The sequence below is a fragment of the Microtus oregoni genome, unplaced genomic scaffold, assembly GCF_018167655.1.
Source record: "Microtus oregoni isolate MIOR12 unplaced genomic scaffold, Mior012 000043F_ref0000047, whole genome shotgun sequence".
Classification (NCBI taxonomy): Eukaryota; Metazoa; Chordata; class Mammalia; order Rodentia; family Cricetidae; genus Microtus; species Microtus oregoni.
Genome location: NW_024543210.1, coordinates 4,468,643 through 4,481,284, shown reverse-complemented (window position 1 = coordinate 4,481,284; position 12,642 = coordinate 4,468,643). Strand labels below are relative to the sequence as shown.

Sequence of the window (12,642 nt, the reverse complement as noted above, 5' to 3'; positions counted from 1 at the left end):
AGTATGTTTAAAGTATATTTGAATTTTTGTTGACTGCAGCACTATTCACAAGATGGAATCTCCCTTTGTGTTTATGAATGGACAAAAAATGTGCATACACACACACACACACACACACACACACACACACACACAGACATACACCCAGAATACAATCCCACAGCTATGAAAGGAAACGGAATTCTGTTATTTACAACAATAGAGATGAGCTCTAAGGACAAGCCAGATCAGCAATGCAGAGAAGATCAAATACTGCAGCATCTCATCCTATGTGAGATTAGAGGAGTAAGTTCTGGTGGCCATCAACAGGGTGCTGCAATCAACAATAATGTATTGCATATTTCATAACAGCTACTAGAGAGAGCTTCCGCCACAAAGAAAGAAAAATGTTGTTGGTTATGAACATGTTTTATACCCCAATTTTGTTACTACCCAGGGTATGCAAGTATGGACAATCATTTTATCCTAAGAATATATACAATTACTGTGCAGATTAAAAATGTACAAAAGTGCTTGTACAAATACACACATTTAGAAACACTACTGGGACTGACACAGTGGTCACCACTGAGCAGTGTGGATGCTGTGAGGGAAGAAGCTGAGGACTCACCAATGAGCTTGTCATAGTCGATGCCTTTTGCACTGCTTGTCCGCACTGTCCATGGGTCCACGAAATCCTCACTGGCTTTTGTGGCATCTGAATCACTCTTACTCCCAGCTGTTGAGTTCCCTGGAGGGCAGTCAGCCTTGTAATCCTCACCCATGGCAGTTTTATAGCTCATTTTTAACGATAACAGCATCTTTACTGCAGAATCTATCTCATCCTAAGGAGAAAAAGGTGAATGCTCAACATGCTGACAAAGCTAATGTCTACAGAACACCAGTCAGGTGTTAGGCACTGTGCCAAGGACTTTCACATGTCCCCTTGTATAGATCTACAGCCTTGACAAGTGGGCATCGCTGAAGCTGTCTAGGCCTGCTGAGGACTGTCAGAGCCAGGGGTCTGTCCTGAACAGAAAAAAAGCTGGGCTCAGCCATATTTTACCTTTATTTGATACTCCAGTGCTGCAGATTATGCTAGTAGCACTGGCACGGAATGCACTACTGCCTACTGTCTATGACGGTTAATACACCAAGGCTCCTTTTTTGGTTTGTTTTTTTGGGACAGACTTTCTCTGTGTAGCTTTGGTGCCTGTCCTGAAATTAGCTCTTATAGACCAGGCTGGCCTTGAACTCTGCCTGCCTCTGCAAGCTTCTGCACCTGAGTGCTAGGATTAAAGGTGTGCATCACCACCGCCCGGCAATGCTAAAGCTCCTTAAACAACACTGTGTGTGACAGCTCCTTTAATGAAGGTCAGAGTACTGCATCTTGCACTGGTTAGGATGAAATTTACAGATACAACCAAAGATACCAAAGGAGTTGTGATAGCAACTCAAAAACACAACATGAAAGCAAATAAAGGCAATGGGAAAATATAAGCCTCCAGGGATGCTCAGAAATAGGTACACCACTAGATGATGCAATCTTTCTTTTTTCTTTCCTTTTTTTTTTTTTTTTTTAAGACAGGATTTCTCTGTGTAACAGCTCTTGCTGTCCCAGAACTCGCTTTGTAGACCAGACTGGTCTTGAACTCATAGAGATCTGCCTGCCTCTGCATTCCAAGTGCTGGGATTAAAGGTGTGTGTGACCACCACCAGGCTCCTTATTTTCTTTATTACTGCCAGGTTAATTATTTTAATTATTTTTGATTGTGTAGGGAGGCCAGAGGCTTTGTATTCTCTGGAGTGGGCAGACATAATAAATAAATAAAGAAGGAATGATAGATAGATGGACTAAAGGTGTGTGCCACCACCATCTGCCCAGATGACGCAATCTTATAAAGCTATTTCTTTTTAAGATTTATTTTCATTTGATGTGTATGATTATTTGCCTCTATATATGTATGCATACCCTACGTGCCTGTGGAGGTAAGAAGACGGCCCTGGGTGTCCTAGCACTGGAGTTACCTTTGTGAGTTGCCATGTGGGTGCTGAGAACCAAACCCAGATAGCTCCTTTGCAAGAGCAGCAAATGCTCTTAATTGCTGAGCCATCTTTTTAGCCAGTTACCAAGCTATTTCTAGTGTCTACATACCTATTATCTCTGCAATTCCAGCACTTGGGAGATGAAGGCATAAGGATTAAAAGTTCTAGGCCATTCTTGGCTATATAGAAAGTTGGAGGCCAGTTTGGGTACACAAGACTTTATTTTAAAAATAATAATAAAAAAGATAAGGAAACAGCAGCAGCAGCAAATGCAAGCTGTATACCCTTGCTTACTCTGGAAACTTATTGAAGACCCCCTTCTTCTAGTAGCTCACAATGGCCATTCCAGAAGCTTAAAAGAGCAGGCCTAATTACGGCGATCAAATCATTCTGTGCCCCAAAGCTCTAGACTGGTAATTGGCACAGCTGGATTAGACCACAAAGGCTACACAGTTTAATTTGTTTGCCTAGGGCAACACAAATATTTTCACTTAGAATTTATGCAGCATGTACTGGGTTTCCTGGCAAAGAACTACCATGACCCAACCTCATTTAGGGAGCTGCTCAAAGGGCACAGCACCCTGGCCAAAGAGGACCAGGATTCTGCAGTGGTCAGTGCTTCAAACAAAATTATCTGGAATTTGTTGTCAAAATGAGTTTGCCTCATGCAATTAATAACCCCATGTCTACAGCTCACAAAAGTGAGAACAAGCCTTTCCTGGGTAGCTGCCTTGATGTCTCCGCAGCCCTAGGCTCAGCTCTGGAAATAAAAAGCAATGTTTAACAAGTGTAATCTGCAGGATTACCTGTGGGCAGACCCGCCTCGCCTGAAGTGCACTGCAGTCGGCAGCTTCCCATCACCGACTGGTGACAGTTTATACTCTATCTGGTCTGACTACCTGCTACTAGAAGGCTCTGCAAAGAGGAAACATTTAACTCTGTCCACCGCCAGGGAGCTTCTGTAGCCTGGAAAAACAGTGACGAACAGACCCTCCTGGCTTCCTACTTCCGTGTAGTATAGGCCAGACAGAGACTCAACTTACAAGCCACTGTTCTACTGGTGCCACACTCAGGAGACAGAGGCAGGTGACTGAGTTCCAGACTGGCCAGGGTTACATAGTGAGGCTATGAGGGTGGGGAAAAAAACAGTAATAATTAAAAACATTACTAAATGGGTTATTCAAATTTAAGGTAAAATTGACAAATATACCACTGCTAACCTTCCAAAGTAGGTTTACAGAAGAAATGGTCAATACTTGGGTTTTTTATTTATTTTAGGTTTTTGCCTCAAGACCAATTCATTGAGCCCACCTATTGAGTAAATGTCTTTCTAGATAATCAGGTTTTTGGAAATCATTTTCTTTCTATCCCCCCCCCCCCTTTTTTTTTTGGTTTTTCGAGACAGGGTTTCTCTGTAGCTTTGGAGGCTGTCCTGGAATTAGCGCTTGTAGACCAGGCTGGCCTTGAACTCAGAGATCTGCCTGCCTCTGCCTTTGGAGTGCTAGGATTAAAGCCACCACTATCTGGCTTTTTTTTTTCTTCTGTATTGTAATGCTTTACTTTTCATAGGATCAACAATCTACTAAAGCTGAAAGTGTGGTGATGGTACCGTCTGGTGACACAAACACAGGAGTTTGAGAAGAAGACAGCTGTGGAAAGTGGCAGAGGAGAAGAAAGTCATGGAGGCACCAAAGACCGTGAAATGCAGACTGACTACACTCCTGAGACCTACACTATGCCATCAAGATCCTTAAAAAGGCATAATTCCAAGGACAAAGAAAACAGGAGGAGCGTGGCAGCAACAAGACCCAGAAGGTGCAATACTCAGGGGCAACTGACAGACTGAGCACACGAGAAAAGCAAATGCTAAGAACTGCTGGTGGATGGGTGGCCCTACTTCACACTGCCGACTACTAGAGAGACCCACGCATCATGAAGGAGTGGGCAGTGGGCTCAGGCCTGTTTAGGCAGCAGTTGTCCAGCTTACGCCCAGGGCCCCACTCTATCCAGGTTTCCATGGGAAGACAGTGGCATGTAGATTAGAGACTGCTGTACACAGCAGTGGCCAGTGAAACACATCAGGAACAGCCCGAGACAACCACACAGAGACTTGTGTCCCACTTAGGGGAGGATGTGGCAGCCACTCACACTCCCCAGACAGCAGATCAGAGAATCTGGTTTCTAAGGAAAGAGGTTAGGACTCTGAGCCCAAAGATTCCCTAACCAAACCAAGCCTGATGCTATCCAGGAAAAGGGCCATGAACAGATAATGTCTCCTCAGATTGTGACCAACCGACAGTTGTCCTCAAGGCCTTGAGTGGATGGGCAAGAGATAGCTCAAATCTGAGATGCGTGTGATATAAAAGGAAGGGGGAGAAATTCACATGGGGATACGGGGATCCTAAGGGGAGCAGAGAACACTGGGAAAACTACCACCAGCAGCTTAGTGAACTAAGGAACATGACTACAGGGGAGCCTGGGAGTTTAACAGGACAGGAGAAATGGAAGACAGCAGGAGCTGAGGTGAGGAAATAGCCAGGAAAGAACAGAAAGAAATGGAAAGCAGGGTGGTGGCGGTATACTCCTTAAATCTCAGCACTCAGGAAGGCAGGCCAATCTCTGTGAGTTGGAGGCCAGCCAGGCTACAAAGCTTCACAGAAAAACCCTGTCTCAAAAAAAGAAAAAAAAAAAAAAAAGAAAAAAAAAAGAAAAAGGAAATGGAAAGTAGCAGGCAAAAATTAAGAAAACGAGATGAGAGTTTTCTGACTTAAAAACAGAAAAGACTGAGCACCAAAGAGATCAAAGAAACGATATGACATCTGATAATTAAGCTTGCAAAGAGCATTCATTGGTCCTGTCCCAGGAATGTCAAAGCACTGGAACAAAAAGGGTCCTGATGCTCACTGAGGACAGACAAAAGGCACTGACAACAATGGTGACTTAGGCACAGTGAAAGCATTCCAAGGGAGGCTGGGTATGATTCCCATCCCATCCCTGTCAGCAACCAGGAGGCAGAGGCAGGAAGATGAGAAGTGCAAGGTTATCCTTGCCTATAGCAGGCTGAGACCAGGCTGGGCTACACGAGACAGTGTGTCAGACAAAATGAAACAAATAACAGAATTCTAAGGAAAAATTGCTTCCATCTCGGAACTCCATACCCAGCTTAGCTATCAATCAAACCTTAGGGAAGGTAAATATATTTTCAGGCACACACAGCTTAAGGTTGTTTCCTCTGCAGGACTTTTAATGAGAAGATTATTCAACCCAAAGAGAGTAAAGCAGAGAAAGAAGATAACAAAAGATGAAGAACCACCAATCCAAAGGGAACTTGGCAGAGGTCTTGCAAAATGTCCAAGAAATTACCTTTATATAGTTGCTGCTGTGTGTTGAATTCAACAACCAGGGCAGAGACATGATAGCCCTATAGTGCTTGATGGTGGGGATAGAGTCTGGGGAATGCGTCATTAAATATCAACACTGTTAGTGCACTAACCTAGATGGTACAGGACCACTACTCGATGTGACCTGGAGTAAACATGTAGTATAGGGAGTTTCCGACAACATAATATGGCACAAATCCTGCTGTTATTTAGTAATTAGGCATAAAAGTTTAAGGATAAAGTGTATATTAAATGCATAAACCAGGCCTGGATGTCTGGTCTTGAGGTTGTGATGGTTAATCCTCATCATCACATGGACTGGATTTGGAATCAACCAGATGACACTTTTGAGTGTGTTGGGAAGATGTTTTCACAGTGGTTTAACGGATGAGAGAAGACCCATCTAGAATGCAGGCAGGTATCATCCTGTGGGCTGGGGTCTCAGATAGAAGAAAGAGGATAATGTAAGCAGAGAGTCAGCCTTCATCTCTCCCTGCTCCCTGACTGTAGTATCACATGACCGGCTGCCAGGCACATCTGCTGCAATGCCTTCCCCACGAGAGGCTGAGCCTCAAACAGTGAGCTAAAAGAACTCTTCCTTTTTGACGTGGATGTTGTGGGTCAGCTATTTGGCTACAGTAATGAAAAAAGCAGCTAAGACGGTGGGAGCATGCTTCCTTAGTGTGCCATGTCCCACTGTCCAAAAACAAAGTCCCCAAACAGGAAATGAAAGCAACAACTATACAAAATTAATTCACCATAAATAGACTGTTGACTATGTTTACAACCTATTGGAGCCCTGTGTCTTTGACTGGACGGTATTATGTGGCACCCAACTGCATTATGAACAGCACAGAAAAGGCCAGGCAAACAGAAATTAAGGCAATCATTAACTCCAGAGAAAACAGATGGTGGGAAGGAAAGGAGAAGTACTCATGCTATACTCGATGGTTCAGCTGTCTACGTGTTTACGTAGTGTAATAACGCCTGTACTAATAATGACCTAACTAGAACTTCAACATATCCCGGGAGACTGGGAAGTATGTGTGAAAGCAGGAATCTTTTCTAGCCACAGCCAAAGCCCTAGTTTGGAATTAAAAAGGAAGGAGATAGTAGACAAGTCGCTTAGAGGTGCAGAGGTACAAACCTGTACAAGAACTGAAACCTGTACAAGAACTGAAACCTGTACAAGAACTGAAACCATCTATCTGTGTATGAGCAGAACTGGGGAGAACAGGCTGGAAGGCATGGGGCTGTTGGGATCTCCATGTCTGTGGGTTCAACTAACACAGGACAGAAAACACAAGCACACAAAACAATTCTTCACCTGTACTGAGTGTGTGCAGATTTTCATTCTGTCACTTATTCACTGTCAACCTGACAGGACCTAGAAGTGCCCAGGAAAAACACCTCCGGGTATGTCTGTGAGGAGTTTCTAGGTAGGGCTCATTAAGGTGGGAAAATACACCCTAAATGCAGGTGGCATCGTTCCACGGAGAAAGAGAGCTGAACACAGAAATTCACCTCCATTTCCTGACAGTGCTTCAGGGTAACCAGCTGTCTCACATTCCTGATGACTTTCCTGCTATGATGAACTATAACATCAAACTGTGAGCCAAAAACACGCTCTCTTCCTTAAATTGCCTTTGTTCCACATTTTGTCATAGCAGCAGACAAAAATGTAACTAATACGTCCTCTAAAGATACCAGTACAGCAGCCAGGTGGTGGTGGTGGTGAATGTCTTTAATCCTAGCCCTTGGGAGGCACAGACAGGCAGATCTTGAGTGTTTGAGACCAGCTTGGTCTACAGAGAAAGTTCTAGGAGTCAGGGCAACACAGAAAAACTGTCCCAACCCCCCCCCCCCCAAATAAAGTATAGCAAAAGAAAAGAAAGAAAAAAATACACTGAATACAACAACTACTTACAAAGAACCCATATAATACTAAGATGAAAATGTATGGCAGATTATACGTGAATCCTCTGCTGCTTTATGTTAGAGTCTTGGGCATCATGGATATTTGAGGATCTGAGAACAATTCCTTACAATACAAATGGTCTTAAAGCACAGGTACAACAAGGGCACTGAATTTAACAGATGTTATAACCAGACAATGGTGCAGGTATTGGTGAGCCCAACAAATCACCTACTTTTGGTGCGTTTCCAGCTTTGAGGGACCTCACGAGCTCCCCTTGAGCTGCTATGCTGTTGAACAGCTCCAGTGGAGAGGTACAGGACTCGCCACTGGGCATGTCTGCCATCTTCTAGGACCTAGGCCTGTGGTAGTGAGCAGATGCGTTCAGCAGTTCAGACAAGACTCTGTGAAGAAAAAAATGAAATGGGTTTGAGGGTGAAGAGCCATGAACAGATTACTACAGTTGTATTTCCAGAACTCAGTCTTTCTTCCAGAAAAATGTGGAAACTGTTGAACTGTAACAGAAACTGGGTAACAGAATATTAATGTAAAGAGATGACATTAAGAACTAAATGCATTACTGGAGGTGCCAACTTGAGGTCAGCAAAGGGCCCCCTTGGTAAACAATAAGTTGGCACATAGTGATATCTGTCCACACTGAGTGCCCAGGAGAGGAAGTGATGTTTGCTCAGAATACCAATGCACTTTAGTAAGGCTGTGTTCACCAGAGAGAAAGACATGTTGTAAAGTATTGTTTGTTCTTTATCTTTACTGCCTTGAGAACAAACTCGCAGGCCTCTGTAGACATAAACATAGTAATGTTCCACAAGGCTTTTGGTGGACCCGCTGCTGTTTTCTCACAGCAAGGTCCAGGTGAGGACAAGAGCTCTAGACCAGCAAGAATCCTGACCCTAGCCATCCCAGCTGCCTTACTGAAGGCTGGAAAGGTGTGCCTGCCACGTCTTGCTATCAGTCATTACTTTTATTGACACTGGAAAGGGTGGAGATTGGGCCATCTGGAGCCCCTTTTGGGTTTCTATAGATAAGAAAGATAGTCACTTTCTTATCTATAAAATGATAACTCTATGAACTTTTAACTTATCGATAGGCCTTTTATAGAAATTAAAGCAAAAAAAAAAAAACGATGCAGGAACACACTGTAAATTGTAAGCAAGATATAACTGACTTCTGGTCTTGTTATTCCTGGGTTTGGGAGATCCACCCAACTCAGGTTTACCTGACTTACCTTAACCTTAGAGGAGCCACAGGCTGTGCTGGACCACTAACTCCAAGTGCCCTGATTGTCATGATACCCTGGTTTAAGTTCTTCTATGCACCAAGTCACCTAAACCTCACCAGAATCTTGTGACAGATCTGTCCTCCCAGCTCATGGATACAGAAGTTCATGACTACCAAGGAGTGCCCTATGTGACATTATTGAGGACACACAAACAAATGTCTCCTCATCTCTGAGAAGGGACCTGAGTAAGGACACTACCAAAGTGGTGAACCAGTGAGTTTCCCTGGGTGGATGACTCAACTACAGCTACACCACCAAGACCCACCCAGTGCAGCATGGAGGATGGCTCGAGGCAACCAGTCACTAGGAGTGCTCTGCACAGCCAGCAGGCAGCCCAGGTGCTCAGGCCTCTTCTAGGCCACAGAGCTTCTCCCAGAGCCTCTCAGCAGTCCTTACTTGAATGCTTGAGGGAGGGGAGGGACCTAGGGAATCTGGTTGGATTTCCTGAAGCTATTAAGTTGTTTGCTGTGCTTCCCTTAACCTTAACCTGCAGGACAGGACCTTTCCCCCTCTTAGAACACACTGTTGTTGCACCACCCTGTCAACATCCAGGGTTATAACAAGCTTCTCTGCAGGATGAAGATTTCATCTGGAGGAAACAGCTACACAAGGGACGTGTCTGAGACAAGCTAGGGTCGTCTCAGCTCCTCTCCTCCACCTACTCACCTCTCAGAGTCAGATTACAGTGGAGATGTTTGTATTTGTCTACTTGTTATCTTCATACAAGTTCATCAACTCATAATACCAAAGCCATGATGGGACAAGGACCATTGAGAATCATCTCACCTGATTCCTAAGGGAAGTTTGGTCAGAGACTGACTTGGATAGCAAGGTCTGGTAGTCCAGGGAAGAGGCATATAGAAGCCAGGGAGTAAGGAGAAACTCCCGGACCCTGCTTTTCTCTGGGTATATTTGCTTGGGTCAGATAATAATGAATGCAATAAAAATGACTTCTATACACAAAGGGTCAAGTGATATCCCATTTGCAATTTCCCAATGTACTGGAAGAGCAAGCTGCAACTGTACATCCTGTTAGCTTAGGGAAGCCACAAGAATCTGCCTGAGGTTCAAATCCAGAGCCCATCCCAGTCACAGGCCCTGAGTCCCCACCGCTCCCCCAGTCTAGGATGTCTCTTCCTCCCTAGTTTGGCCTCTGCTATCTTTGAGACTCAACCTCAGTTTTTCATAGCCTGAAGCCTGAAGCCTTGGGCCGTTCTCACCCCATGTCCCTGGAACATTCTCTCGCTCTACCTTTATTATATCACTTCCTCTGCTGTTGAGTTGCTGAATCTTCAGTACAGTGAGGGTGTGCACCAGCTTCATGATCATGTATTTCTAGTATCTGCTATGAATGGCTCTCCAAAACGGGTAAGTTCAACCTTTTCCTCTAGACTCTTCTTTTACATCATCTTTGTTAAGTGTAGCTTCTAGCTGGGCATGGGAGTATATACCTCCAATTCTAGCTGAGTAGGGGGACTGTGATAAATTTTAGACTAGCCTGGGTTATATAAATAAGACCCTGTTGCAACCCATCCCCCAAATCCCCCAAAACCAGCAAACAGATATCAGTGTTTGTTCTCGTTGATGGCTGAGTTAGTCAGAAACTAACACTAGTTTAGTGTTCTGGCACTGAGCCCTGTCTTCTGAGCTCCAGGGAGAGCCAGGCAGACCATCTGGGGTCTCCTCCAGGTCTTAGGCTTGTAGTTTGGCTTCTCTGCCCACTGTCAAATCTGCCTTGTCCTGGTTACCCCTGGACTTCTCTCTGCTTAGCCTGCTCCTCCACAAAATGAGGGGCTCTGCAAAGACTACGGTCAGTCATAGTCACAACTCCATTCAAGCCCTAGAAAAAAGAGAAGTGAGTGAGCCTGGGACGGCCAGCCTCCTCCCACTAGTGCAATCAGTTAGGGGAACTAGACCTGCATTCAGGCTCCACGTTGTATGGGAACACCTAAATATTAGAATTCTGACCTGGAAGAGGCACATAAACTAAATCTGACGGAGGGAACAACAGGTAAGATCTCTGCTCCCCTGACCACAGGCATTTGCTCACGCATGGTCACTTTTAAATCTTGTGTGTAAGTTCATGCGGGAAAGAGTGAGGGAGAGATCAAGAGGCAATTTCTTGAGTGATTGCTCTAGGACAAAGGAAACAGCTGCCCTTTTCCTTACTTCACACAGTTACGCGCTCACCTGTGTATTATGTGAAGAGCTCTTGCCATCCCTTATTGCTATTTTTATCAACTTTTAGAATCAAGCTTAACTTTTTAGCCTGGAATTCTCGAACCTTGAATTATATCAACATTTGCATATTCATTGATGTACACAGGTTTAAGCAGTGTTCAACACTTTATGAAGTTGAACACAGGTTCAATGACTTTATGAAAGAGTCGAGATACCCCAAAAGGCTAATGATCACTGCTTCGAGGGCTTACCATATCAACTGCAGAAGAGAAGTTGTGTCTCTCTTAAGGATATGCTCTTTTATCTAACTACTAACCCAATATGGAAGAAAGAAAAGGCGTTATAATCAGGAAGTGATCTATTATCCCCTGTAAAAAAAGTACCGGGATTGTAAAAAGTCCAACTGCCCAACCCAGAGGAACCTCAGCAAGCCTTTGCTGAGAAACCCACAAAGGCTCCTCCACCCCGACTTCCCCCTTTTAGGAATTAAATCTACTGCTCATTTGAAAAGATGTCATTGTTCTGCATGAATGCTGTGGGCTCTTAAAGAAAGTGGGCATGGTATAGTATAAGCATACAGAATGAGAAGAACTTGGGCAGTCACAAAACCCACACAGGTAGGATCCACAGAATCTGCAGCCTGGGGGAAGAGGGCAGCAAGATTTTAGGGGCAGCTTGTAAAAGGGGATAGCCTATGAACGTTTCTAGATAGCTTAGGACTGTGGCCTCAAACAGTAGGTAACAATAGCTTCCAATTGACATGATCCCAGCAGACTCTTTAGAGCAAGCAGTTTTTTATACTCTTAAACTTGGGGTAGATGATGGTCTAGTCAATGAAAGGTTATTTCCCCATACAAAGGTACTAGGGATAGATCCCAGAGCCAGGAACATGCCAAGCAGCCTCCTAACAACCGAAATACATGCCTAGCACCATGAATACTACTTTAAAAGAAAAAGACCCTAATTTACAAAGGCTTGCCACAATGAGACTGCCAATGTATTCCGACACTGAAGAAGGCCAAATCAGACAAAAGCTCTGAAGTTGTTGACTGCAAACAGGCCACTGGGTACCCACTGCATCAATTCCTCAAAAACAGGGAGTCACCTGAAATAAACACGCAACATCCCAATCAATCCTGACACGGGCCCTTCTCAAGTCTTCAGCGCTTTCATATAAGGCAGGCGGAAAACAAAACAAAACCCCATTAGAAGAGAAAAGAAGCTCCAAGCCTAGCCAAAATGGTAATACATACCCTGGCTGTGGAGTCAGTGGCCCTGGAGACAAGGGACAGCGGAGCAGATGAGAACTAGCAGGCAGGGTGGAGGTCTTTAATACTCTCCCTCTCTTTCCTTTCAGTTTCTGTTTTTAGAAGGGTCTATTGTCTTTCTTTCCTGCTTGCCCCACCCTTTCAGTTTCACTTACTTAGGGGTTTCTCAGAAATCACTCTGGTTCTCAGAACATTTTAGCCATTCGATCACCTTTCTTAATGAGCAAGTCCAGCCAGTGGCTGGTTGGGCTGGGGAAGGAGGAGGTGGGGACCAATCAAACTCTCAATAACCCCGAGTTACTTGCCATTGCATCAGCTGTCCCGTCTTCAAGTTGCCCGCCATATGACCTCCCCACCCCTTTTTCTCCCCGCCCCCCCACGCCTACAGCATCATTGTTATTTTGTGTACCGTAGAGACAATGGGGAGGGCAGGTCAGCCTGTACCTTCTGAGGCAGTCCTGTTCTGAAGTGGTGCGCTGCAGCGGAAAGATAGGAAGGAAAGATAGGTCAGAGAGAGCAGGCTTTTGATGTTGAGCATAAGATTGCTTTCAAACCGTGGGCAAGTAGTGTTAC

At 44.6% G+C, this 12,642-nt stretch overlaps 1 protein-coding gene across 5 annotated transcripts in view; it reads right to left on the bottom strand.

The window, feature by feature from the left end:
- Wars1 (tryptophanyl-tRNA synthetase 1) overlaps nucleotides 1-12,642 on the bottom strand; it is a 30,293-nt gene that overhangs the window by 17,255 nt on the left and 396 nt on the right. Inside the window, exons 2-4 of one of the 5 annotated variants that reach the window (XM_041633207.1) lie at nucleotides 12,479-12,545; nucleotides 7,556-7,724; nucleotides 611-824 (exon numbers count right to left, since the gene is read on the bottom strand). In XM_041633207.1, the coding sequence (XP_041489141.1) occupies nucleotides 611-824; nucleotides 7,556-7,666 (325 nt within the window). In that variant the 5' untranslated portion in view covers nucleotides 7,667-7,724; nucleotides 12,479-12,545. The other 4 variants (XM_041633208.1, XM_041633212.1, XM_041633209.1 and 1 more) reach the window with 4 other exon arrangements.